The 27,508-nt window shown below is 44.2% G+C and overlaps 1 protein-coding gene across 2 annotated transcripts in view; it reads right to left on the bottom strand.

The window, feature by feature from the left end:
• Positions 1-15,360, bottom strand: part of KDM6A (lysine demethylase 6A) — a 1,083,812-nt gene extending 1,068,452 nt beyond the window's left edge. Inside the window, exons 1-2 of one of the 2 annotated variants that reach the window (XM_078658310.1) lie at positions 14,878-15,360; positions 14,653-14,716 (exon numbers count right to left, since the gene is read on the bottom strand). In XM_078658310.1, the coding sequence (XP_078514436.1) occupies positions 14,653-14,716; positions 14,878-15,041 (228 nt within the window). In that variant the 5' untranslated portion in view covers positions 15,042-15,360. The remainder of the gene's footprint in view (positions 1-14,652; positions 14,717-14,877) is intronic. The other variant, XM_078658311.1, reaches the window with a different exon arrangement.
• Positions 15,361-27,508: the final 12,148 nt, after the last annotated feature.

Genomic DNA, 27,508 nt, shown 5'->3' with positions numbered 1-27,508 from the left:
TACCGCTGCCCTACCCTTGGTTGCACCTGGCACTATCCTTGCTACCCAAGGTCTCGGGAGACATTGGCAGAACAGGTCCTTCTTCCCCCTTTCACAGCTTCTCAGCAATAAGTAAGAGGCGATTGAGGGTCCAAGGCTGGGACAAGGGGTCAACCCAGTGATGCTGTTGAGTGAGATATTGTGTGATTTCTATTTCAGCTGCTCCTGCCAATTTGGTAACTGACGCCAAATAAATAAAAATATATGCAGGACATTTATTATTAGAGGCAAGAGTGGCTACCTGCTGCCTCACTTCTTTGCTGAACAGAATAACAAGTCTCGAAATACTTGAGAGAATAACAAGTCTCGAAATACTTGAGAGAACAACCCGCAGGGAAAGCCGATACTTGAGAATGCGTTGCTTATGTTTTGAAATCCCGCTTAAAATGTTAAGAGTTGTACCGATAACAAATGTAACCCAAATTCACAAATTAACACATGAATCACTGAGTTGTTACTCTGCATTTGCTTTAGTCAGCAGTCCGCATCTCACTGTGCAGAGAAGAAGTCGGACGTCCCCAGAAGGCAGTTCATGCACGCACCTCACCAAGTCTTCGAGCCATTTCTTTTAGTAAGAGAAAGCCTCATTGCTGGGATACAACCAAATGCTACCCCCTTTTGAGTCTATGTACAGTGCCTCCCAGCATATCCCAAAGCAACAAGAAAGCTTGTCGTGGATAGGTTCAATGCCGGCTGCTACAAGTGATCTCTGCTACAAGTTCTCTTCCCCATCCATTCGGAAAGTAGAAGAAAGGAAAGGCATAACGTTCATCTCCTGCTCTTTATTTGTTATATCGAGTAATTTATTTCGTTCTGGTTAAAGTCGATAAACTTTGCGGCATCTCTAAACCAAATGTTTAGTGAGAAGGTGGGCACGTTGCTACTGGTTGCCATGGCAGCAGTCCATGCGGAGTGACAGAGCAGAAAGTAAAGAGGCAACCAGAGGAGCTTCAACCAGCAGAGCGTAGGGCGACGGAGGTTCAAGACGAACACGCTAACTGGTAAGTTTTCAGAGTGAGCTGCCCTCTTTCAAAAGTGTTATGTATACAGAAAGTGTGAAATACAACACATCTTTCCAAAACACACATTTAAAGTAAACAAAGATCAAAAGACGAATGAGTCCCACCTTCGCTAGCCTTGTCGTAGGAAGTATACCAAGGGTTAGCTTGCAGTTTTCGTTGGAATGAGATTCGCCAGCGTTGTCAGTATTGCAGTGCTTTAAATGGAAACATAGAAGTTCACGGACTCTTTATCTAGAGAACTTGTTTGCTCCTGAGAAGTTCCAATAACATGTATAGCTGCAGCGCCTATTTAAAGCACTGACATTACAGTTTCCAAAGGAGTGACAACACCAATAAAGGGAGGTTAAACAAGCATTGTCCACTCTCGTGTGAAAGCGACGTGGCCGCGAAAGTGAAATCGATCGCCCGGGAGTGGTGCGTGCATGTGTGCGCAGTGTGCTCTTTTACCAAGCACATACTCGTGCTTGTGGTGCACCGCTGTGCACTCCCGCAAGACGTATGCCGCCACAAGCAAGAGTATGTGCTTGGAAAAAGAGATGCACCACGGCTAAAGGTCTCCTAAGAAGCGCATGTGCCCTGCGTAGGCGAGACCTAAAAATCTAATAAGAAACGGTTCTTAAAACACAATAGGTTAAACGATTCACTTATTCGAACAGAAAAAGGTGTTGTATGGCTTTTAAACCACCTTTTCTTCACATACACAGAAAAAGGCATGGAAAGAAACAAGTTCCAAATACTGATAGAACTTAACATCCCAGCATCTCATTCTTTATGCAATGATACGTCAACTTTGCTTCCACTGGACCAAAATAATAACGAGATAACGTGAAATGAAATGGCACAAATTAGGCAATCCAAACACACTGCATGTCATTTGAAAGTCCAAAGCTCACTTCTCCATTGTCTCTCCTATCTAGAAAAACAGACTGTAAGATCACAACTTCATACACACAGAGACGTATCAAATTGAGAACCACCACTGTGAAGGACAGGCTATCAACCTTCCCACAGAACCGAGTTAGTCACCATAGCCATCATGGAAACCCTATGCATTACAGCAGACGGCAGTGGTGTCGGAATCCTCATCTTATTAGATCTATCAACAGCTTTCAAGAGCATTATCCACAAAATTATGCCGAAGAAGCTATGGCAGAACCAGAGCGAATACCCTGGTTTTGTGTAAATAAAGCAGGCTGCGAAGATTCAGCCATATACCTAGTAGAATGTTGCGGTGTGCCACAAGGAATTGTCCATGTTCTCTAATATTAATCTTCTTCAGTTGATGAAGCTACTTAGATCATGGAGTGCTACAACTATGCTGACACATGATACTCTGGATAATGCATTCCTCCACAGAGGGTTTTGGAGACAGATTTGAGAAAAAGTGTTAAGAATATGAAGACCAACCCTACTAAGACAATATTCTACCGAACAGATGGCTGGGTGACAGTTGCGCCGAGTTGCAAACAGTAAGGTAAATAACAGTCTCAAAAGCTCTAAGGATAAGGTGATAGCCACCCACCATCAACCAAAGAGTATGGAATAATCCCCTACTATAAAGACCAATACACAGATATATCCTGAGCTTAATTTCACAATAGTCAATGTCCTTAGTAAATCAAAGATGAGACTGTCTTCTTTAGTCCTTCATTTATTTTTCACTGCTTTTCTCCAAACACGATCCTAGCCAACACGTGTTTCGTCTTTCGTGGTGTAAACCACAGACTTCGTCAGGGCTATTTCTCTCAAAAGAGTCTATTCTAACCAATGATCAATCGCAGTAAACAGAAAACGGGTACTCCCTGTAGCCACATACTTGACCGGAGCTGTACTCTAAGAAAAGGAGTGTGGCCTCTCCCAGTAATCTTCTCCAAATCAATCAAACAGGAACCTATATTAGCATCATCGTCCACACGTTTGATGTAAACTGGCCTCAACAAAGCTGAGAATACAGATTTTAATCATCTTCAACGTGTAAAGAAAATGTCTTGACTATTTTAACAAACCACAAAAGAGCAAGCTATTTTATCAGTGGTTCTCTGATTTTTGTGAACAGATACTACCTCCGAGTAAACAAAGGTATGTTGCTAATACTGCTGCAACTTCAAAATACAGGTTTGAATCCTGACTGGACCTAAACGGAAGGAACATTTTATGCTGGTTGTATATGCCTATCCTGGGTTCCAGATAAACAGCATACTCAATTTGAAGTACTCTATAATACACAAAGGCAATAATTCAAATGGGACCTGCTTTTTTTGTAGCCTACTCTTCAGGAGATACAAACCAGCCAGGAACCGCAAATCAAATAGCAAGTTTGAGCTAACTGGGAGGGACATACCTCAGTCGGCGCAGCAAAACTATCACACTCTCTCTACTGACTATTTGGAAAAAGCTTCTGTGTAACAGCAACTTCAACTGGTATCTTTTTTAAACTATTTTAAATTTAAACCTCCATTATTCTCAACACATGCCACAATATAAAATAGTGCATTATGGTAAAGTTGTGCATTAACCATAAACAATTCAAACGATAAAATACAAAAATGGATTAAAATAATTATTAACCATAAAAATAACATTATTAAAAGCAGACCCAAACCCACTTTGCTATACCCGAGAGCCCAGTCTCACCGGCATCCACCATTCAATGTATAAAATGGTACATTTATCACAATCAAATAATCAGCTAATTTCAGCATCAGAAGCTAGTTTGATCAACCCACTACTACATCATATCCTTAAACCTACCTGCAGAATCATGTGCTCAACTGAGTGGAGAGCGCAAGTGAATCAGTAGGTTGTTTTACACCAAAAGTTCTAAATATTAGTAGCAACCATTTTGCCAATGTCTTTACGTAAAAACACGGTGAATAACAAAATGCCTGGCTCCCATGATAGAATTATAAACACCATTGTTGTATATCAACATATCATACTTCGCCCTGTAGTCTCTTGTTGGGAGGATTCTATGTCCAAGCTTAAGATAAAAGGTGAAACATGCCTCCAGTTGAATACAATCTAGGTATCAGCTCAAGACTAATATTTTCTTTGTGGTTCAGGTAACTAACTGCATACAAGCGACCCATACTTCATCTTCCAGACATCTTCCCTGAGTTTGTGGCGCCAATATTCCTCCTTAATTCAACTGACTTTACCAGTTGTATTAAGAACAGGTTTGTCCAATAGGTGGTCAAACCCCAGTTTCATGCGTGTCTTATTTACATGCAACAATAAAGGGTTTGCAGCAGCTCCTCATAAGATGCCACCTCCAATATGACCCGAAGTAAGCTGTAGCCTATGGGTCACTTTGTAACTGCACCCAGTACAAGATGGGAAAGAGGGTGATGTCAGAATTGGATTTATTTTACAACTCCATGTACAGACCTACCAACGGTGGTACATAGTAACAACCAAGAGAGCAATCTTAGAAAATGATCCTCAATTATTTGTAACGACCAGGGTCTTCATGCAACCCCTTAGTTTGATGCCAGAGATAGCCAATGCAAGACTTTTGCCTATACACTTGGAAATTTGTGCTGAGTGGTGGATTGCAACTCAGCACTGCAGTAGAAGTTTGTCTGAGCATAACGGCAACTTCTGCCCTCTGAGAAACTAAGTGAAGCTTATCGTTCAGGGGTAGGTAATTTTAGAAAATATCTACTTGTCCATGGGATGGGATGGCATGCTTCACAAATCTATTTGTCCTGTAAAAAAAAAAACTTGTCCCCCTAGTGAGGTGACAAATTACAGCAACATTCTCTTTTCCGAAATCTGATAACAGCCTCTCTGATTATGTAAAAACTCATATTATATTATAGTTAGGATTTAATAACGCCCTGATTTTTCCACCTTTCTGCAAAATCGACATACTGGGTCTGGAATGCCCTTTGGTCTGTGCACACCTACAAATGGACCTGCTTAAGGTGTTTCACCAACTCTTCTCTAATCTATTCCTACAATAGGAAAGACTGGAAATTTACTCCACGAGGAAAGAAGTAAAGGTTTTCCGATGGGAAAAAATGGTTTTATAAAAAGTGAACTTGCAAACGCTCAGCAGATTTTTTTCATGAGCAAACAAGTGTGCGCACATTAAGTCATATGCAAATGCTATTCACAAACATTTTCTTGGTTTATGATTTTCAGACCCAATTCTGTAAACTCTCCAGAATTCATAAAAGTGTAAATCTGCAAGAATGAATGGACCTATACTAGGGATGCATTTCTATTACTTTCTTACAGAACCAGGCGCCTATTTAGGTCTAGCTTTAGCCAAGCCGTTTTGATTTTATTAAAATTATGCAGCCAGCCCTCTCTAACCATTGTTCTGTTTTTATATTATTCACATGTTGCTTTCGCCTATTCCAGCATGAGAGAATGGGTCAGCTTACTTTAGCCACTGGCAGTATTCACTGCGAATGACAGCATTCTGCTCTTTCACAAGCATCACATCTGCACACAAATGTGTTCCCTTCAGTGCCAGGTATGTCAATGAGAGCTTTTTGAGACCAAAAAAAATGTTTTGCTTTTTGACAGTTTTTGTACATTGGTGAGTGCAGTACAGCTCCCACAACAATAATGTTTTACAAGAACCATATCAATGCACATGCTAACATAGGCTGTCACTGTATGCCAGACATACTGGGTTTGCCAATGCTTGTGTTGAGTGTTTCCCAATCTTGCTGAAATTGGTTTTACACTGATTCGCCATTATTAATCTTTACTGGAAATATTGGATTTTATCTAACAGGCTTCACTATGTGAACAACAGTCAGTAATGCAAGCCAAGCTCCATGTTTCTTTAGCGTGCTCACCCTGATAATAAAGGCTTTGCATTATTGAACCATATATATAAGTTTAAACAGCTTATACATATAAATACAAATCTTACTTTAGTTGCGGATAATGCTCTCACACAGATCCATAAAGTGGTACTGTAAACTGACAGACAAAGAGATTGTGATGCAGGGGGTTGGACCTACTTGCCTAAAGGTTGGAATTTGGGCTTCAAAACCAAGTGACGAAGGGGAGCCTTCGTAAAATGCTGGCATAAGATTAGAGCAGCCGAAGAAGGGACCCTCAATAACCACCTTTGGGTAGAGCTGTCCCGTACCGGAAAATTGCCAGCCAAGAAGTATCTTTCGGAATCCATCAAGATTCCAGGCCTGACAGACCTTTGGAATAGCCCAACGGCTCACCCAATATTTCATAAAATTGTTACAAAGATAACAAGATTAATATCAGTCATGGAGGACAAGGAAGCACTGTCAAAAGTGTACCCATGGTTGGGTCGCGCTCAACAATTACAACGTTGTAAAGCCCCAACTCTACTTTAAAGCAGGTACAAAGATCGTGATTAAAGAAAAAAATGTAATACTCCGCCTAGGAGTTGGCTCAATTAACCCATTTTACCGCCTTGGGAAAGAAGAGGAGGAGATCCGCTAAGCCATTTGTGCGCCTGTGGCACGGAGAACCTCATCCATATTATCTGCATTTGCAAAGAACTAAAGGATATAAGGAGCACTGTGTTAAAACCATCTTTAGGCAGGCGGTAATATTGTGCTTTAATCCAACTTTAGTGCAGCTAAACTGCCGCTGTACAAATTTTTTTGATCTTACTGCAGAGAGATTGAAAAACCTACCCTCATCGGTCATGAACTCGCCCCACACAAAGGATATGGGTATCACTTGAGTCAGCACTGTTATGCCAATTTAAGACTCTTTAAAATGGCAACAAGACGCTACAAACAGCTGTAACCGGCTTTTTGGCTATCTGTAACCTGGAATATTTTGAGTGGCTAGTGAACCACCCACACAAGAAAAAACCCTAAACCAAAATTTTGCTAAAGAACTTAGTGGACTGATAGCCCAAATAGATAATTTATTAAATTGATTCTTAATTAGATTATGCACTAATTGTATTGAGGAATTTAACACTCATGCGATAATTTTTATTGTTTTATGTACAATATAAAGTGGATTGTTTTAATATGTTTAATTCTTGTACAAGCGCAATGTGCTTCGATTTTAATGACTACGTAATGTATGCAATGGTTTTAATTAATCAAGCATAATAAATGTACACTACTTGCCTAAGGAACAGAATAAACCTGAAAACGTGTTTTCTGGACTCCAAAACAATATAGCCTAGACATCCATACAAGGGATAACATAACATTGGTGTTCTTCAACCACAGAGAGGTGGGGAGAGGAGTTGGCCTAACGGCTAGGGCGCTCAACCTCAGACCTGGGGATCTGAGTTTGAGTCTCTGTAACGATGCCAAACATCCTGTGACTCTGGGCAAATCACTTAATCTCCCCGTGCCTAACAAAAATGAATGTGTGTCCTCATGTAACGCAACTGGTGCTATGTAAAGCGCTCGGATACCCTATTCGGTTCGGGTCAAGTTTGCGCTATATAAAACTCTGCAAAAAAAAAAATCAGTTGTCCCTTTGGCCTGGGCGTCAGGCTATAGGAATTCCAATCCCGTTACACCACCACATATATTACGTATGGTGGTCTAGATTACATGCCTATACACCCACTATGAACATGTGGGTTGGAAGACGGACAGCATTAGAATTACAACGTGAAAGGAACAATACTGAGTATGTTTAACACTTACAGCGGTGGGTCCCTACTCAGTCTGACATGGAAAACTATCTACTGAAATTCACACACCTCAATACCAAGAAATTGATTCTGCAGTGCAAGGTACGATGCCTATAAACAAAAATATTAAGTGTGTTTCCTTTCAGACGAAACTCTATGGGGTACACAACATTCAGTTCAGTTATAACCTGAAATTCAGACACTGTTTTCCAAGCAGCAACAGTTCCTGGTAAAAAAAAAAAAAGTGCTATAAGCTGTCCCAGTTCATGCCCACTCCTTTTATGATGTAATTTGGGAGAGGGGGCTCTCAAGCATTTTCACTGCATACAAATTGAGAGGTTGCAATTTCATATAGAAAATTAATCTATTTTGAAAATAGCGTCTTATAAATATGTTGTTTACCTGCCGAAGGAATGCAGTCCCAGTTTGTTAAACGCAAAAAACAACAAGCATTTACAATGCAATAGGTCTCGCAGCATTAAAGTTTGAGTTATTGGCATTGTGTATGACAATGCGTTGCATAAATTTTTTGCAAACTTTGAATTGGTGAGCAGTGAGTGTGTGTGCAAGAGTACGCTGTTGCTCACAGCTGTTATTCACACAGCTCTGATGATGCACCTGCGGAATCACCAAGAGAAATTAGAAAAGGCGTCTATTGACAGTCCTTACTTATAGCTAAAGCCCATGATTTTTCGGGGTGTGCTAAGTGTATGTCTCACACAGATCCTTGTATCCGCCTACCCTGATTCAGAGTTTCATGACCACACTATGTTTCAGCTCATGCCTAGTTTCATTCAAACTAGCATTGAGTTTTTTCACACATACCATTTGAAACTTGTTGGCACACATGAATACTCACTTCGACTATAAAAGCATCTCATTTCTTCTCTCAGCCCAGGGCAACAGACACATAATTAACTGGACATCCATAAAAGAAAAAGCATTCGAGCGACAAGCTCTACTAGCCCCAGGCCAAACATAAAAAACAAACAGCATGGCAGCTCCCAAGAGATCGAAATCAGAAAAAAACTCCTGCCGACCTTTTTATGAGCTATGGAGCAGAACTATATAATGCACAGAAAACCGTAGACATCACTAAGCTACCACCAGAAACCGAGAGGCACGTGCCACATTCGAGCTACAAGGTAGTTTTTCCATGCACGCAAATATCTTACCGTTCATCAAATCCGAATAGTAGTCTGATATCACACACTTTAAATAGGAACTACAAACTACATGCAGAAGCAAACGATATTCTGGAAAACTCTCTGAAAAACAGACCATTTAAATTTCTTGGGGACTATGGTAATAATACGCCAAGATGATCGACTCAACTGATGACTTCATTTATGCAGACACTCTGTCGTTGCTCAAACTACACACTGTACCTCACGTTTTGGTAAATCGTCATGGAATGCAGGGCACACAGATTACGCACTGGTACAACAGTGCATATATGCACAAATTAATTGCGGTGTCAACTAGGCTGAAAAATTCATGAAGTCACACAATTTCCAAACGGCACAACAGCACCGCCTATACTTTATTATGTTGCTCCCAATGTTCATACAATTTTTCATCTGTAATGGTGAAAAGTGAAATGGAAGATGCTCGTAAGAGGTCATATCTACAAGAATGTGTTTAATGAACCATGTCACCCCACAGCATTGATCGCGTGCAGGGTGGCGAAAGCGCGTCTCATCCCTGCGTTTCATGCACATTCTGTTACCTGCATAACCGGCGCCCCCAGGGTCCACGCCAGTGTCCAGCACAGCAATAACCATCCCGCGGCCATTGTACTCTGGGAATCGGGCAAGGAAGCACCCCCCTCGTCACTGGCTCTACTGTCTTCTCTGCTTCCTGTGCGCACGCAAAACGAAACCTATCGTGGGGCGGGACTTCCGTGTTGTGAAGCCCGCGCCCACGGAGTGCCTGGAGGAGTAGTGGTGACGCGGGGCTCCCATGCCCGGAGAGCCCCGCGGTCGGAGGCTGCACAAGTCCGGAGTGCCGGTGAGCGGGGAGTGGGGAGCGGGGAGGGGAGCGGGGAGGGGGGGAGGGGTTGGTGCCTGTATCTGTGCGTGGGGGGGGGAAATGTCTCTCCGTGCGCGTGTATGCTTGTGTATGTGACAGCCGTACAGGGAGAGACAAGAGCGAGCTGAGACGAGCATGCAGAATTGTCTCCTTTCTCTTTGCACGCGGTGAAGGCAAAGCACGGACCATAGTGTAGCAGCTAATTAATAGATGAAAGCCCGGCGTCTAAAAATGGAAGCGCTTGATCCTTTTTTAATAGAATATGCAGCTAGGCGGAGGGAATAAGATTATGATGAGCACGAGCAGTTTGGTGGATGAACGAAGGAGAAATAATACGATGAAAAGTCTCTCCGTGCATGTGTGTGCGCATGCGTGCAGGGGGAGGTGTGCCTGTATATGTTGGCGCTTCCCAGGAGACAGCCGCGCGTGTGGCCTGCGCCGATCGCCTTTTGAGAGAAGCGCGCGGCCGGCACTGTCTCCTGGGAAGCAGAGTCAGTAACAATAGATCTCGGCGAGTACAGTGCTTACGCACTGTATCGCTACGAGACCTAAAAATGGAGGCTGACAACTTTCATTTTACCTGAAACAGAGATGAGTGTGGGCACTGCAAGAGCAGACAGCAGGCTTTCTTTAGGGTACGTTTTTTAGTTTAGAAAATATGCTTCTTTTTTGCTGAAAAAAAAGAAGAATTACAGCCAAGCTCTTCAAGGATTCCTCCCCAGGGACTGGCAATAAAAGTATAATTCTTATAATAAGGTACTCAAAGTTGAAATCTTGTAAACAGCCTACATATGGGATAGCACTACTTTTCAATAGTGATAGTTTTTTTTTAGATGCTAGAGGCTGTATGAAACACCATCAGCAGAATCCAATGAAGTTGTCCTCAACCTAAAACCATCTTTTGGGGAGAAATTATATGTATGCAACAACTGGGCCACCGAGCCAGGATAAGACTACAGGGAGCAGCGGCAGATCAAAGCAAGCAATCATACAGAGAAACTAGTATATGGTCCATCACCAAGTTAAAAAAGGGACACCTTCATTACAGGGCTTCAAGCCTCAGAATCTTACTTTCCAACTCAATCCATAAACTTTCAAATGAGAAGAATAAGTGATCACTTCTCTTCAACCAATGTTTAGTTACTCTCTCCTAAATGCTTTCAAGCCACAAACTACTTATTTCTCAACACGTTTGCAATATGGACCATAATTAAAAAATTTACATTAAATTGCAATCATTATCAGCACCATTAAAAAGAACTTTGTTACATTAACTAGGTAGGCTATTGTATAATACACTGCAAAAACGTATAACCAATAATGAAATGAGTGGGCATTATAGGAGCCCACTTCTCAGATATAATTCTGAGCAACTGTACAATCCACAACATGAAATGTATTGGCTTGGGGAGTTAGAAAAGAGAATAATCAAGATACCTACTGTGGGTGAATTTGGAAACCTACACTGGTAACCTCCCTTACTGGGTTGGGAAGTGTAAAGCCAACAGCAAATTGCCCATTTTCCAGGATTAAATCCATCCAATAAAATGTACAAAGAAAAAAAGCACGATGCCATTTGTGACCGATAAACGTTTGAAAATCACTCAAAGAAAAAATCTGCTAATGGCTTTAGATCCTTTGTGGAGCCCAATTGGATTCAGCTGTGATGAAAACAATCAACATTCCCAACGGCGCCCTCCAATTCAGATCTTTAACTCACTTCTGCTCTCAGTATGGATGAAGACGCCTTCATCTCTGTACAAATCCAATTACCAAGGAAAGAAGTCAATTAACACTTCCAAAAGGAAGAAAAATTCTGATGCTGCTTTCACATTCATTCGCTTTACGGTGGTAAAAGGGGCACAAACATATCCATTATATAATCCCATGGCTTGATTTGGTATATAAAGCCACATCTGGTTTGATAGAGAATGTTGGTTGTCAGTAGACCAATGAATGTATCAGAGTTCTGTGATGGTAAAATAACCATTGTGAAAATCCATGATTTACTGTGAACAAATGTTAAACTAGCCACATTAAAACTTGAGCTCAAAACATTAACATGATGCTCGCAAAATCTCAAGGTGGATGAAGAGTGAAGTTAAACAAGAACATCTAAAACATCCCTTGGTTAACAGGTATTATAATCACCCCTACCTACAATAGTACTTAATGACATCAAGCAAGCCAGCTCGCATTCAATCGTCAATCGATCAATCTCTCCACTGCAAGTGAAGTTCTTAAACTTTTCCCTATTAATGATTCGCCGTCATTGGCCACAAGACGCCAACCATTAAATTGACTTCATAGCATATATCAATGCATTCAATGCGCATTTGTTATTGAGGTAAAAGTTTGAGAAAACTTTAAATCTAAAATAAAAAGTACTTTATTTATTTTTTTACATATGAATTCGAATCACAGTACACAGATTCTTAAAAAGTTGTACCTACACGAAAAAGTGTACGTTGAAAAAATGTAATCTAGCAATTAAAATTCGATCAAACTTATCCCAAAAAAATTACAGCATTTTGTGGACACCTTTATACTTTGATATTTTAATATAGACAAACGTGTTAACATGTCTTAAATAGAAATGTCAGGCAAGAAATGTACAAGCAAGAACGAATTCAGCAAACTCCAAAACGTTACACGCGACAGACACACCCTTATTTCGTTATTAGATCTGTATACGAACATTTACTGCACCCCAAAGTGACTACGAGGGAAAAAAAACAAGGATGCACAAATCAGTTACAGCACGAGCAGCAGTTGTGCAAGCGACCCAAAAGCTGCCAACGACGTCCTGCCAAACAGCGATCATACAGAGTGTAATTCAGGGTAGTAATGAACCTGCTACGTTAAACGCTGTTTTAGTGAGAGGCAGGCTATTCAAAAAGCACCTTAAGAACGACCAACACATTGGAAGCGCAGAAAGGTGAGGCAGCTAAATAGTGCCAACCTAACACTGCGAATACATCAAGACACAAACATTGCATTCTAGACGTAAGCTTTTAATAGCGAAAAAAATAGAAATCTATTACATTTTCAGAAAACAAGAACATAATACATAATTCAAGCGCTTCAAATTGATCTCACGTTGTGACAACCTGGCAAAAGAGCAGTATGGACCCAATACCGGTACACATGAAGTGTGGCAACCACCGATTATGTGCCAGCCTTATTTAGTGTAGGGGAAAGACACTTAAAGACAAGGGGAAAAACAGATGGGCAAAAACTTACCAACTAAGCATCAGTGCAGATAATGGAACCACGAGTGGCATCAAGCAATAGCTCCACAAAATAAAGTGATTATCTACATATGCTCGTAACCCTTACGTTAAAACCGTGATGTCAATTAATAAAATGAAGCTCTAAAAAGTAACCTAAACAACTTGTACCTTCACGGTTGTATGTGCAGCCATCAACGTACCACCTCAAATAACAAGAGAATAAATATCCCAGCCCAGGAGAAGATAATACACACATCAGATTCACTCTTCAATACAGAACACTGTAGCGCTTCTCCAAGCAGAACTGTCGCTAACGAAAGCGACAGACAGAAGATGCAATCACTGGGAAAAAGGTGAAGAGATGTCAAAAGGAGGGGCCGTCGAGTATGGATGGACCTATATGCACCTGCAGGCATTCAGCCCGACAACAGGAGTGGGCAGCGGTGCTGAGAAGCCATTCACACGAAATGTCGCTGACCACAGTTTTGAAAGCGTAGCTACAAGTCTATCTCGTCCATACAGTGCTGCATGTTGATCATATTTCAAATCCTAATGCTACATAGCCCATACTGCCACAGATTGACCTTTTCCCCTGGCGCATGCACTATATGACACTACTTAACCTATACAAGTCCACAAGTTCATGTAAGCGAGAAGAGACAACATAAGAGCAGATAAATCTCTCTACAGCATAACAAGAGCAGTTTGCTCTTGACTGCAAAGTGGCGATATAATAACCACCCAACATTAAACATGAAGTTCACCCCAATAATTACATGACTGTAAGAACATGGGGACTTGGCGACAAAAGAAGGCATGTTGGTACAGATACATTTCAAATTTAGGAAGAGTGAAATATAAAGGGGAAGAAAGCACATTAGTACAGGACACAATCACTCAATGGTTACAGAAAATGTAAGTATGTCCATATGAAAAAAGTGCAATGATCAATAAGGAACAACCACAGTAGAGAAAGCTCAACTACATCATAGGAGAAGCACTACTAAATGCAGCTCACCTATGTATGTGAACGGAGAAGACTACGAGCGCCCACATGTGCAACAGGAAGGCCCACATATGCAAGAGGAAGAGCGTGTATGCAGGCGTCAATCCATGCAACGAGGAGCATACATGCCAATACAAAGAGGAAAGCACACTATATACAATCAGGGTGCGCATGCCTACCCCAAGAAAACAGGACAGGCAACGAATGCACTCCACATACAATAAGGAGCCCTACTCTCTTCAAGGGAGAGATGGGTGTACAACTAAGTGCAGAGATGGAAAGTGCAGCTGACTGCCAGGGGAGGGAGGCGCAATTGCGAAACTCACGGAATTGGAAAGAGATGCAAGTGCTAAACTCACAACACTCACACATGCAAGCACGAACCATCCCAAGGGAAGAGAAAGAGTGAGCCAAACTCCAAGAGAACAGATGTTGCACCCAAATGGCATGCACTCACTTGCTCGGAGAGTGCGAATGAGAACCAAAGACAAATGCATAGCGATCATTACCAAACAAAGGGAATATAAGGACAACTACAAGGGAGGAAAGCTAAGGAACTCTCACAAGCTGTCATGAAAGGTCTGGACCATTCTTTCAGAGTCGCTTACACGGGACACATGTGAACCCAACTACGAAGAAGACTTTCCCCGCTCTGCCAGCAGCCCCACACGCCCGGAGCTCTCAGTGCCACCCAGCTGCCAAGCTTACCTTCACCAACAGGGCCTTGGATCTGGCGCCATCTTCATGAAGCCTCAGGAGCCCGTACAGGCGGCTGCAAGAAGAAGAGAGACGCCGTTAGAGGCGGCTCAGGCTGCAGCGCGGCGCACGGAGCCCCAGGCACAGCTCCCCGGGGGAAGGAGCAAACAATGGTCGCGCAGTGCTGGAGACAACTGCCAGAGCACTGCTTGCCAGCTACGGTAATCCTGGACCCACCTGTCGATGCCGGCCAAGGCCTCGCGCTCCGCGGCCGTCAGGCTGGGGCAGTCCTCCTCCTCCTCCGGCTCGCAGGCTTTTCCCGCCGCCATTTTCTTTTCCTCATTACAGAGAGTGGCGGAGTCGGTGAAAGCAGCGGAAACCGACACCCCACAGGACTTCATGGGAGCGCAGCCGCGCGGGGCAGCGGTGGAGGACGCTAGTGCGCGGCAGCCTCCAGGGGAGGGAGCGGCCGCATCGGACTCAACCCAAAGCTGCTTCCCGGGATCCTGGCGCCCGCCACGGACATGATAAGCAGACGCGGAGAGAGACCGAGGCTCAGGAAGAAGCTGACACGGCACTCCCGGATTTTTTTTTTGTGTTGTTTTTTTTTTGTGCGATGAAACAACAAACTTACGCCGCCAGCACAAAGTTGTTGTAATTGTGTGACACACTCGCACGGCGAAACCACGCCGCCGCCGTGACCCGCTGCCCCCGCCCTTCCCCATGCGCAGCCAATGATGGGCCGTTGCTTCGATCACGTTACCTTTGTTGACTTACGTCAACTAGGTAGCCCCCTCCTTTCCTCCGCTGTGGGGACAGCGAAACCTACCTTGCTGAAATCTGCAAACTACGCCCGCCTCCGATGTTCTGTTTTGATTCGTGGGCTCGTTTTACGAACTACCGTCAGTGCTGGCTGCCTATTGGTCCGCACAGCTCTCTTATGGTCCAGCGAAGCTGCATTACTTTGGACGCCTTTAAATTTGGACGGAAGAAGGTGGTACGCACACGCACAGTTGTGTTTTCGTAGCAGGAGCATTGGTTGTCAGTGAGTTTAATGTTGTTCGTGTGTATATTGGGAAACTATTTTCCAGGGTATGTGTTTGGTTTTCATCTTTTATGAAAGTGTCTCAATATCCAACCGCACCAGTACAAACGTATTCGATTTTCTGGTCTGAGCCCTTTTAGTCAGCTCGTTTCTAGAGGAGGTTGATGTTGTTTACATGTCTACTTTTATTTTTAACAGGTCAAATGGGTGGATCTGGGGCAGTATTAAACTTCAATTTCATGACGCAATGTTCTCCAAGATAAAGTACAAAACTGCATAACAAAAATGCAGCCAAAAATGCAGCCAATTAAGGAAGGACGGACTGGATAAGTGGGTTCTTGGGCTGAATTAGAAATTGGTCTGCACACTTTGCTAAATATAAGAACATAGGCCCATACGTACGAAATTATTATTTTGTGATGTCTAAATAACAAATCTAAACAAATCGCTATTTGGAAATCGCAAATCAGAATGTACGTACCCTGCGATTTCCTAATAGCAATTTCTGCAAATTCGCTATCACTATTTGGAAATCACAATTTAGGGAAATCACGAAATTGCGATTTCCTAATAGGAAATCGCAATGTAGGAAACTGAGGCCCAAATGCTGCTGGAAACAGAATGATGAAGTCAGAGCCCAGGTGGAGGCTAATTACAGTGTGTGGCCACCAGCCAGAGGCCTAATATGCCTGCTGGAAACAGGAGGGCCCCTGCCACCTTGCTTCTAGTCTCACAAAACCACACCATGGCTGCTCAAGAGGGGAAGGTCGCTGGGAGCAGCAGGAAGCTCAACGTGACGTTTTTGGAGAGGGAGCTTGAGGTCCTGATGGAGGAATGTGCTGCCAACATGGACCAGCTGTTTAGCAATGCCTCATTCACAATCCCTGAGGCCCAGGAAGGCAGGATCTGGAATGGGATCCTTGATAAGGCGAACTCCCTGGTAGTGACTCAGAGGACATTGCAGAGATTGAAAGAGGTGGTACGTCCTGCTGTCCCGTACCAAGGAGAGGCTGTCTAGCAGGATGGCAGAGGGATGTGGGACAGGTGGAGGATCCTCAAAACACCACTCTCTGACTCCCATGGAGACGCAAATTGAGGGTACTCTTTAACCGAGCGTGTTGGGGGAGTTAGGGACATCAACACTTCTATCCCAGCAGACACCTGCCAGGGTAAGACATCTTCCATTTATGTACTATCCACAACATAATGTTACGCAATCCACATATCCTACATCACAGCATGAGTTACTCCATTGAGGTCTTTGGCCGACCCAGGCAATGCATCATGAGAGTTGTAGTGCACATCATTAGCATGCGGTTCTGACTGCTGATGACCACACCAAACATATGTGTACATCACAAACACATGCAGCAGAGTCATAACAACATTGTGACAAAACATAAACCATTTAATTACAATAATCATATACATGTATTTCCACAGAGCACAGTCTGGACTGGTCAGGACCCATGGCAGCCTAAGAGGCTACTGACAGTGAGGTTGTCCCTGAACCCACAACAGCACCATCCCCTCAGTCCATTGCAATAACACCAACTTGCCGGAGAGCCATCAACTGCCCAATTTTGATGACAGCCATATGGCAGGAACACAGGACACTGAGATGGTGCATAGAGACCATGTCTGATGTTTCCAAAACACTTCACCATGAATTGTGGTCTGGAGAGGTCCATCCTGAGCATACAGCACCTGCAAATCAAAACAATGGGCGCTGTCAGTGGGCAGCAGGAATGCATAGCAAAGTCCGCTGAGAATGGGCAGGAGCGCTGGCTATCAGCGATGGAGCTGGAGCAACGTGCACAACAGCTGCAGCACAGGCAGTACCTTGCCGTTTTTGACACCTTCACCAGGTAAATCAACCAGCTGGCAGTCACAAATATCAAGTCTGGCAAGGCATTCTGTAAATATAGAGACAGGCATGGCACACTGCTGCCAGGATGTCGCTGGTGTAGGTCACAATAGCTTTGTAGAACATACAGACCCACAACCTGTGCATCCCCATTGGGATCTTGCTACTTTACTCTGTGACAGTGCCCCAGTCCTGGGTTTGAAGGGGCCCCTCTCCTTTTATAACGCATCAAGCACAGCCTGTTGGCTGAAGAGGTTCGTTTACCCATTGGGATCTTGCTACTTTACACATCCCCAACATCCTCCACCACCTGAGAGTGAGGAGGGCTCCAGCCTCAGTGGCTTGTATGTCCAGGAGCCATGTGCAATTAGGCGTACATGCAGCAATTCCACTGACACAGCGTCAGTCCCACGACCCAGTGCTGCAGACAAAGCACCCAACCCAAGGGGACGCAAGCAAGCGAAGCTTGCCTGGCTTCAAAATGGCCACACAGTAGTGAGGCTCCGACTACCCGGCCAACTATCTGACAGAATCCAGACGTCTAAAAACATAATACAGAAATCTGCAGGACTCTAACAAAACAGAAATTCCACAGAAACAGACAGATCGGAACCCGCAGCTGAAACAGAGTGGAGCAACCGAAACTACGGCACTGGAGTGCCCTGAGCCGTAAGCAGTAATGGCGGCATAGCACCACTAGCACGGCGGCCTTCACGTCCGGACGATATATAATCAGCGGCGGAAGGGAACGAGACCCTGCATCAGCACTGTCCCTACTGATCATGAGCAGTGCGCTGCAATCCCGCTGGTTGGAGCCGAGACTAAGGTATGGATATCGGCCTGTGTGGGGAGAGAGCCGGTCACTGATGCCTTGAGGGCGGCGCAGAGTCTGAGCCCTTGCATGCTCGGGAGCATAGCGAAAAGCAGCGGCACCAATTTCAGTTAGAAAATAGTGGAGAGGGTGGCCACTCACAATCAACAAGGACAGCACAGAGGGTGTACCAGTACTATTGTTAACCCGTATGCGCACTACACCCACACAAGCAGACGAAGATCTGCTGCGGCCACATGCAGCTAACTTCAAGAGACAGAAGGCCAAACAACTGGAGGGAGCTTAAAAAGTAACGCATCTCGTGACCAAATATATTGGAGAGGGTTTTCCCTGGTAACGGAACCCCCCACCCTCCTGCCCCAACATAGTGCACCACGGACTGCACAAGGTGTAACCCACAAACTAAACTGAAATTTAATCAGCAGGACAGCAAACTGGGAAGGGACAGCTGGCCTGAGACCTACTCGATGCTGAGGAACGACGGAACCCCTATTCTCCTCTGTTTATTACACAGGACAACAACGAACTGACTAAAGGGAAGTCCACCAACCCTCCCCCTTCATTCATGAAGCACTTGACTGCGGAAAAACGACACACAAACTCCCAACGGCAACCTCAAGTCAGGGGCAAACTGCAGAGTGGCTGACATCAACAAGCAATACCACGCAGTATGGGAAAACCAGACAAATCCCAACTGAAGCTGCAATTTGAAACCCGTAAGACGCCCAGAACCAAGGGCTCGGACATGAATGCAATTGATCCCGGAACAGAAGCTGCTGACCATGGGAGATGCAGAGCTGAAGCAAATACTAACAACGATGCAAAGGAGTCTGACCAAAGTAGACTGCAAAATAGATGAGCTTACGTTTAGGATGGATAGAATGGCCAAGAGATTAGATAAACACACTGAGAGGCTTGACACAGTTGAAAAAAAAGTGTCAGATGTAGAAGATGTAGTACCTGCGGAATCATCTACAAGCAAGAGAGTGGACAAGATAATATACACTTTGTGAACCAAAACTGAAGATTTGGAAGTGAGATCTAGGATAAATAATTTACGCTTAGTAGGTGTGGCAGAATCAACCAACAGAGGAAAGATGGAACAATATGTGAAAAGCCTCCTCACCACGCTGCTTGGCAGAGACACTTTTTCTGAGATATTCATGGTGGAGCGAGCTCACTAAACGCTGGCCCCATAGGCCGGTTCCTAGTACTGCACCTTGCCCAATAATCGCGTCGTTTCTGAAAAACAGCATTACGTAAAGCATGTGAACTGGGAACCCTAACGCATGAAGGGGCCACACAATCACTATATCTGGATTTGACACTGCCAGTACAAGAGGCTCGTAGACAATTTGTTCATATAAAGAGAAAGCTCTGTGAGCTCCAGCTGGAGTACAATATGCTGTATCCAGCTAAACTGAGAGTGATGGTGGACGGCAAGGTGCTTTACTCATAGACCCTAAACAAGTGTCCCATTTCCTCCAACAAGGACCGGGAAGTGGAACTAAGCGAAAGTCACCACGTCATACCCCGAATGAAGATGACTCGCTGGGAATGGATGAAGAATGGAAGGACAACAGGCACTGTCGACCCAAATGAACCACATGGAATTGTCATGTGCAGGCACTCTTGTAACAATCCCTCACATCAGGACACTGATGAACTACTTGGGACCTAACTCACAAGCTCAGAGGAAAAACACAGGGGGCTGGAAGGATTAGCCAAAGGAAGTGAAATACAATACCACTGGAAGGACTTAGAATAGGGCAAGGTATGATGGCATAGGCTGCCCTCAAAATAACTCAGGAGCTGTCAACTATGGGATAGATGTACAGCAGGGTGGTGGGTTTATTCATTCATTTGAAGTTTTTTATAAAGTGTGAACATGACCCGGCAGGGTATCAGAACGATGTACGTTGTCACCCGCTTGTTAGGCTAGAGCGGGAAGGTATCATTGAAATCAAAGTAACAACAGTAAAAGCAGATTACAAACAAAGGCAGATCAACATCCGTGTGTTTCGCAAAAGGTATCTTGCAACGAAGGTCAGGTGGGACATGAGTTGTGAGGTCATTCCAAATTGTATGTGATGTTACAGAGCTATTGACTCACAAGTCTATTCATGATCTAAGATTACTGACACTGCCGATACCAGAGCAATATACGACGACTGCTGGTTGAACATAAGCAGGCAGGAAACAATAGAAAACTATGCAAAAACATTAAAGCATAAAAGGCAAATGGGTATGAACATCAGCATTTTGAACAGTAAGCAGATTGCATCGAGGTAGGAGAGGCCAAGTATAAAGGGTCAATTCAAAAGTTTAAGAAGTTACAGAACTATTGTCTCCAGTGGCTACTCTGAATTTATATAAAATAGATACCGATAAGATACCTAGGACAAGGTACCACTGCTATTGAGGCTATTGGAAAGAAGCGCTACCGCTTTTGTTAATTAGCGCCGAAAAGTCGTTAACATTTTTTTTATGTTTCTATGTTGATCACCATTACTTTAATCTTTCGCCTATTTGCACCTTAAAAGATTGTTTCACTCACCTGCTGCTTTAGCGGGATTCTTAGCCACACTACCCAACTCCAGCGCCATCTTAGGGGAAGGAAGGGACATTTGCGGGCGCCATTTTGGGAGCGCTCTAGTGGCGAGGCGGCCACGCTTGACAGCTACTTAAGAAGGTCATTGCAGGCGTGCCGGGTCTAGGACAAGGTACCACTGCTATTGAGGCTATTGGAAAGACGTGCTACCACTTTTGTTAATTAGCGCCGAAAAATCGTTTAACATTTTTTATGTTTCTATGTTGATCACCATTATTTCAATCTTTCGCCTACTTGCACCTTAAAAGAATGTTTCACTCACCTGCTGCTTTAGCGGGATTCTTAGCCATACTACCCAACTACAGCGCCATTTTAGGGGAAGGAAGGGACATTTGCAGGCACCATTTTGGGAGCGCTCTAGTGGCGAGGCGGCCACGCTTGACAGCTACTTAAACCAGACAATGCAAGCGCGCAGCGCGAGCGCGCCGATGGCACGCCGGAGGCAAGCCCGTCTGCGCCCATCCTAGATCTGCCGGGACCAGGGGCCACAACCCCTGGCCCTTGCATTGTGTATTCCAGGTCTGCGCTCTTGGCATTAAATCACGGTAAACTACAGCTTAGTCATGCAACTATCATGGACTTACGGCGGGAAGGGTAGATCAACCCTTCTTACACCATCCTGAATCGTGGGACTAATAGAAAGGACCCAGCAAAGAGCCTTAACTTTGCGCTACTTAACACCCGCTCTCTGCAAAAACATAATTTGGAGATGTTTTCCTTATTGCAGATAGGGGAATTGGACATCATGGGAGTTACTGAAACATGGCTTGAGGAGTCCTCCACTCCCGATCTGGTGGCCTCCCTACCATCTAAATTTGTGGCCATTTGTAAAAATCGATCAGGCACAATGAAAGGAGGAGGAGTCGCTTTCCTATATAATAGCCGCTTGAAAGCAGAAAGAATCTGTGCAGAATGTCTGGATTGTGCCGATGTTCATGGGGTTAAATTCCATGCTGCCACTGAATGTTTGGTAATACTCCTGGTCTACCAGCCCCCACGTACTTCACCAGATTTCATGGACTCTTTTTTGGAATTAGTACACGACCTCCGGTCACGCTATAAAAGACTGATGGTAATGGGAGACTTCAACTTGCATTGGGAGAAGTCTCCCAAAGACTGTCAGGCAACTGAGCTAGAGGAGGCGCTTACTTTGCTGGGTCTTGTTCAACAGGTAGTGGGTTCAACACACCACAAGGGTCATACCCTTGATTTAATTTGAATGACTGCCCCGGAGCGGAGCCCCATTGCTATTTCTCATTGCTCATGGTCAGACCACCATCTTCTGAGGGTCAGCTTGCTGTCCCAGGGCAAGGGGAAAAGCCAGGGGCGGGATGGAAAGTCATAAGAAGCTGGAACAAGATCAGAGAGGGGGATTTGGTAGCTAATTTGCAAACCTCACCCTCCCACAAGAAGCCCGGAGGCAATCTAGAGGCTATTTGTTACAATCTGACAACGAACCTTGAGAGAGCTATCGAAGTCATTGCACCTTCACGGAGGGTGAAAATCGTGGACAAGGGAATAGGGGCTCCATGGTTCAATGATACCCTTAGGCTAAGGAAGCGAGCCTTGCGTAGAGAGTACGATCCTAGTGCACAGAGTTTGTATGTACAGGAATTCGCTCACTATAAACAGGCAATTTTGTCTAGGAAAGCGGAATTTTATAAAGATAGAATTGCGGCGGCAAGAGACCCCGCAGAAAGAAATCTTCAAAGTCCTAACGGAATTAAGAAAAAATAAAGAGCAGAGCCCTTCTTTTTCACAGGACGACTGTCAAAAATTTCAGGATTTCTTGCGGATCTTCTAAGAGAAATCTCACACACCTCTAGACTTGACTGTCCGGTTCAACTTACTCCGGCAGCCCCCTCGATTACCCTCCCTCTGAGTACACTGCCCCTGATTACTAAGGAACTACTGGCTAGCTTAATGGGGCGAGTAAAGTCTGGGTCGCAGGCGGATCCGTGCCCCCCCTAGGGTAATTCCTCTCCTGAAGAAGCCAGGGGCGGATGCCATGAACTTGAAAAACTTCAGGCCCTTTTCCCAGCTGCCGTTTCTAGCAAAAATCCTGGAATAACATGTTCTTATACATCTCTCTAGCCACCTTGAAAACAACGAATTGCTAGAATGGAACCAGGCGGGTTTCAGGGCACATCATAGTACGGAGCTGGTGATGCTGTCCATTCTCGACGATCTGAGATGTAGAGCAGACAAAAAGACCCCGGCCGCCCTGATGCTGTTAGACCTCTCCGCGGCATTTGACACGTTGAACCATAGTCAACTGCTGTCGCGGTTGGGGGATTTCGGCATCCAGGGAATTGCACTTGCCTGGCTAACGTCTTTTCTACAAGATCGATCACAGAGAGTGCAACTGGCAGACCTGGTCTCAGCATCAGCAGTTATTTCATGTGGAGTGCCGCAAGGATCGGCACTCTCACCTCTCCTTTTTAATGTGTATCTGCAGCCACTGATTTCGGCATTAAACCAGATGGAATGCCAAATTTATAATTATGCAGATGACACTCAGATTGTCATTCAAATTGAGGATTCACCCGGTGCACATGCTAGACTGTAGAACATCTTGAAATACACGGTCAACTGGATGTCCGCTAATTCTTTAAAGATAAACCCAGATAAAACAGAGGTGCTGCCAATTACTATCTCTGGTAGCCCTTGGAACGATCTATTCTGGCCGAAGGAATTAGGGACGTTTCCAGAACCGGCAGTAGCTGTGAAAAGTTTGGGTATCCACATAGATGGCAAACTGACTATGATGAAACAAGTATCCTCAGTCGTCGGAACGTGTGTAGGCCTTTTGAGACAACTCCGGAAAATCTCTCAACTTCTGTCTCCAGCAACTCTGAGGCACGCCGTATCAGCCATGATTTTGTCGCGCTTAGACTACGGTAACTCACTGTATGCTGGTCTTCCCCAGGACCAGTTGACTAGGCTACAAACAGTCATGATTGATGCAGCCAAGCTGGTCTTTAAAAAACCGAGGAGGACACATGTAACTCCTTTATTGCGTAAGCTACACTGGCTGCCAATCAGACAAAGAGCAATGTTTAAGGGACTTTGTATCACCCATAAAGCCCTATATGGAAACGCGCCAAGCTACATCAAAGCGCGTTTGGTTCCATATATCCTCAGTAGGGCCCTCCGTTCAACCAATGCCACTCTTCTGGTCCGCCCACGCTTTAGACTAGCTACCATGGGCAGGCGTGCTTTTTCAAATGCGATCCCAGTGGCCTGGAACAACTTGCAAATACATCTGCGCAAAGAACCAAGCCTCCTGCCTTTCAGGAAGATGCTCAAAACTGTGCTCTTCCGGGAGGCATGGGGCTCGTTTTAAGGTTGCTTTGCCCTGTGAATATTCTGTGTGTACGCCTGGACAAGCGCTTAGAGACCCCTGGGTGATAACGCGCTATATAAATCTAAATAAATAAAATAAATAAAAAGATCACCGTTAATTGAGTTGTAAGGATTTACATGAAATACATGTCTGGGATCATGATACATATATACCCACAAGTTTAAACAGTTAATAATATGTTTACTGTCTTTCGACATTATAATGTAGAAGGCCAAAAGCGTAGCCTGTGCCGGACAACTTCTACCCTCCATGTGTGTTCCACCAGAGCAGACTTATGGTTCTTGTTTATGCTTAGTCAAAGTTTTGTTGGGAGGGATACGGTTCTGCACTGCACGATTTTGAGTTGTATAGCGTTGGTGGAATAGGGAGGGAAGAGTTTCACTACTTAGAGTTGGGCAGAAAAAGTGAAATACCACATTTGGGAAATTTTGACCACTGCCGATGTTCCAGTACCATATATAGAGAAGCAAAAGGTACATGACTGCAATTGAGCCACAAACACTACAAATTTGATTCCTCACCTGGAACGTAAGAGATCTTAATGACCATAGGAAGATCCGGAAAGTGATAGCATACCTAAAAAGATATACAATACCGGTGGTGATCCTACAGGAGACCTATCTGGCTCAGGGAGTACTGTATTCTCCTCACGATGCCTGAGAGCCCACATTTGTGCAGCAGGGTTTACGTCCCATGCTCGAGTAGTCCTTGTGTGGGTGGACCCTATGTCCGAGAGCCTGATGAAGGAGGTGTATGTAGATCCGGGAGATACATATGTTGTAGCTCTCTCTCAGAAATCAGGACAATAAATACTCCAAGTTGAAATATACAGCGCTTATTATGATGGCCAGCAAGTTTATGCTAACCCTCAGTGACAGACTGATGCAATGGGGTGACTTGCCACAAATGTGGGGAGGAGATTTTAATTGCATGCTTAACCCAGCAATAGATCGCTCAAAAGGCCCACCTCAACGCCTGCAAAAGCGGCTAAATCACTCTTTGAGATAGCAGAATGGGAGGGTCTAATGGACATATGGAGGTCTCTTAATCCAATGGGTGATGGATTTACTCATTATTCCGCAGTACAAGATGTCCACACCCGAATAGATTACTGGATGATATTGAAGAGTCTAGTATCATGGGTCAGGTGTTGTAAAACTTTGCCACACACATACTCAGACCATTCACCCATAGATCTAGAATTAGAATATTGTTGCAGGCGGGATACAGTGTTCAACTGGATATTCCCCCCTTACTCCTTGATGTACCCAGACTTCAAGGCAGAATTAGAATCTGTTGACAGTGTTTCCACAGTATGGGAATTGTTCAAAGTCTATATCAGAGGCATTCCAATATCCAAACATGCAGGAGTGTTAAAGTCGCTGCGGAATAAGTGGACAAATTTAGAGAAGGAGATAGCCGAATTGGAAACTAGACATCAGAACACAGGAGACTACGTAACACTAGGTTACATCAAAACTAAAATAGAGGAACTTCATTACACAGCCAATAGTGAAGTGAGACACTTGGGTAAATGTGGAACAGCCAGGGCATACGGTTAAGTAGAGCACCCACGGGCTATGTTGGCGACATTGATGAAACCCAGATGGGAATCAGTAGGGATAGTGGAACTACAGGATGAAACAGGGTGACCAATACATGACACACACAATGTGGCGGATAGATTCCACAGGTACTATCCAAAACTATATTGAATGTGAGTCATACCAGATGAGCAAACCACGATGGACTATCTAGAGCATAGAGCTATGACTTGGCTAACCACAGAACATAGGGAACATGTAATGGCACCACTGTATCCGGCCCAGATAAGAGCTGCGCTCATGAGCATCCATTCGGGGAAAACACCAGGAGGAGATGGGCTTACAGTTGCCTTTTACAAAGCATACCAGGATCTACTTATACCACATTTGGTCACATTATATGAAGAAATAGTGCAGAGTGGTACAATGCCCTCTTCAATGCGTGAAGCTATAATCGTCACATTCCAAAACCAGGCAAACAACCATATGAATGCTCCTCATATAGGGCCCTGTCACTTATGAACGTAGACACAAAGCTATACTCCAAGCTACTGGCAACTAAACTAGCGCCACTGATGTTAGCGGTGACCCGCCCAGAGCAAGCGGGGTTTGTGCCTGGCCGTAACATCACTTACAATTCAAGAACACTTTTTGGAGCAATACAATAAGTAGACTTCGAGGTTAAGGCAGCTGTTTTCTTTTTAGACGCTGAAAAAGTGTTCGACCCGGTTGAGTGGGCATTCATGCTTGCAGTCCTCTGCAGAATTGGGGTAGGTGAAGCGTTTATCCGCCTGGCCAAGGTATTATATACTGCCCAATGGCCCGGGTGAGGATAGGAAGCTCCGTCACATCACTATTTTAGGTTTCCAGAGGCACTAGACAGGGTTGCCCACTGTCGCTCCTTCTATATGCACTGGAGGCGGAACCTCTGGCCTGCGCTCTCCATGAATACCATGGACACAGAGGGCTGCGCTTCCCAGGATATAATCTCATTATTTCTGCTTACGGAGATGACACTCTGATATATAAACGAAACCCAGAGAGAAATTTAACTTGTATCCTTAGAAAAGTGGAGAACTTTGGAGTCCTTTCGGGCCTCAAAATCAACTGTAATAAATCTATAATCTTCCCGCTTGGTGCAGAGACAGAATATCGAGTACAAAATGTCGAGTTGCACAAATATCGAGTCATTATTATCGTGGGTCAGAAATATCAACAGCAAGAATATCGTGGTCAAGAATATAGACTTAAGGTAAGTAATATCATTTTAAAAATATCGAAGTGTTTAATATTGTTTGCAAAAATGTACTTGTTTAAAATATCAATTTTATATTATTATGGGCCGGATGTAGGTAATTTATTTTTACCGGTTCTTAAATACCGATTCATACCGAATCGGTATTTAAGAATCGGAAAACCATATGTAGGAAAAAAAATCAGTAAAAAATACAGATTCGGTAACATTCGGAAACCACACTCGGTAAATACCGAATCAGTAATCTCCGAATCGGTATCACCCATTCAACCCAATGGGCCTCCAGTCCCATAGGAATAAATGGGAGACACCGACTCGGAGAATACCGATTCGGTATTTACCAATTC

The sequence above is a fragment of the Lissotriton helveticus genome, chromosome 8, assembly GCF_964261635.1.
Source record: "Lissotriton helveticus chromosome 8, aLisHel1.1, whole genome shotgun sequence".
Lineage (NCBI taxonomy): Eukaryota > Metazoa > Chordata > Amphibia > Caudata > Salamandridae > Lissotriton > Lissotriton helveticus.
The sequence above is the reverse complement of the archived record's forward strand: the minus strand, read 5'-3'. Positions and strand labels throughout refer to the sequence as shown.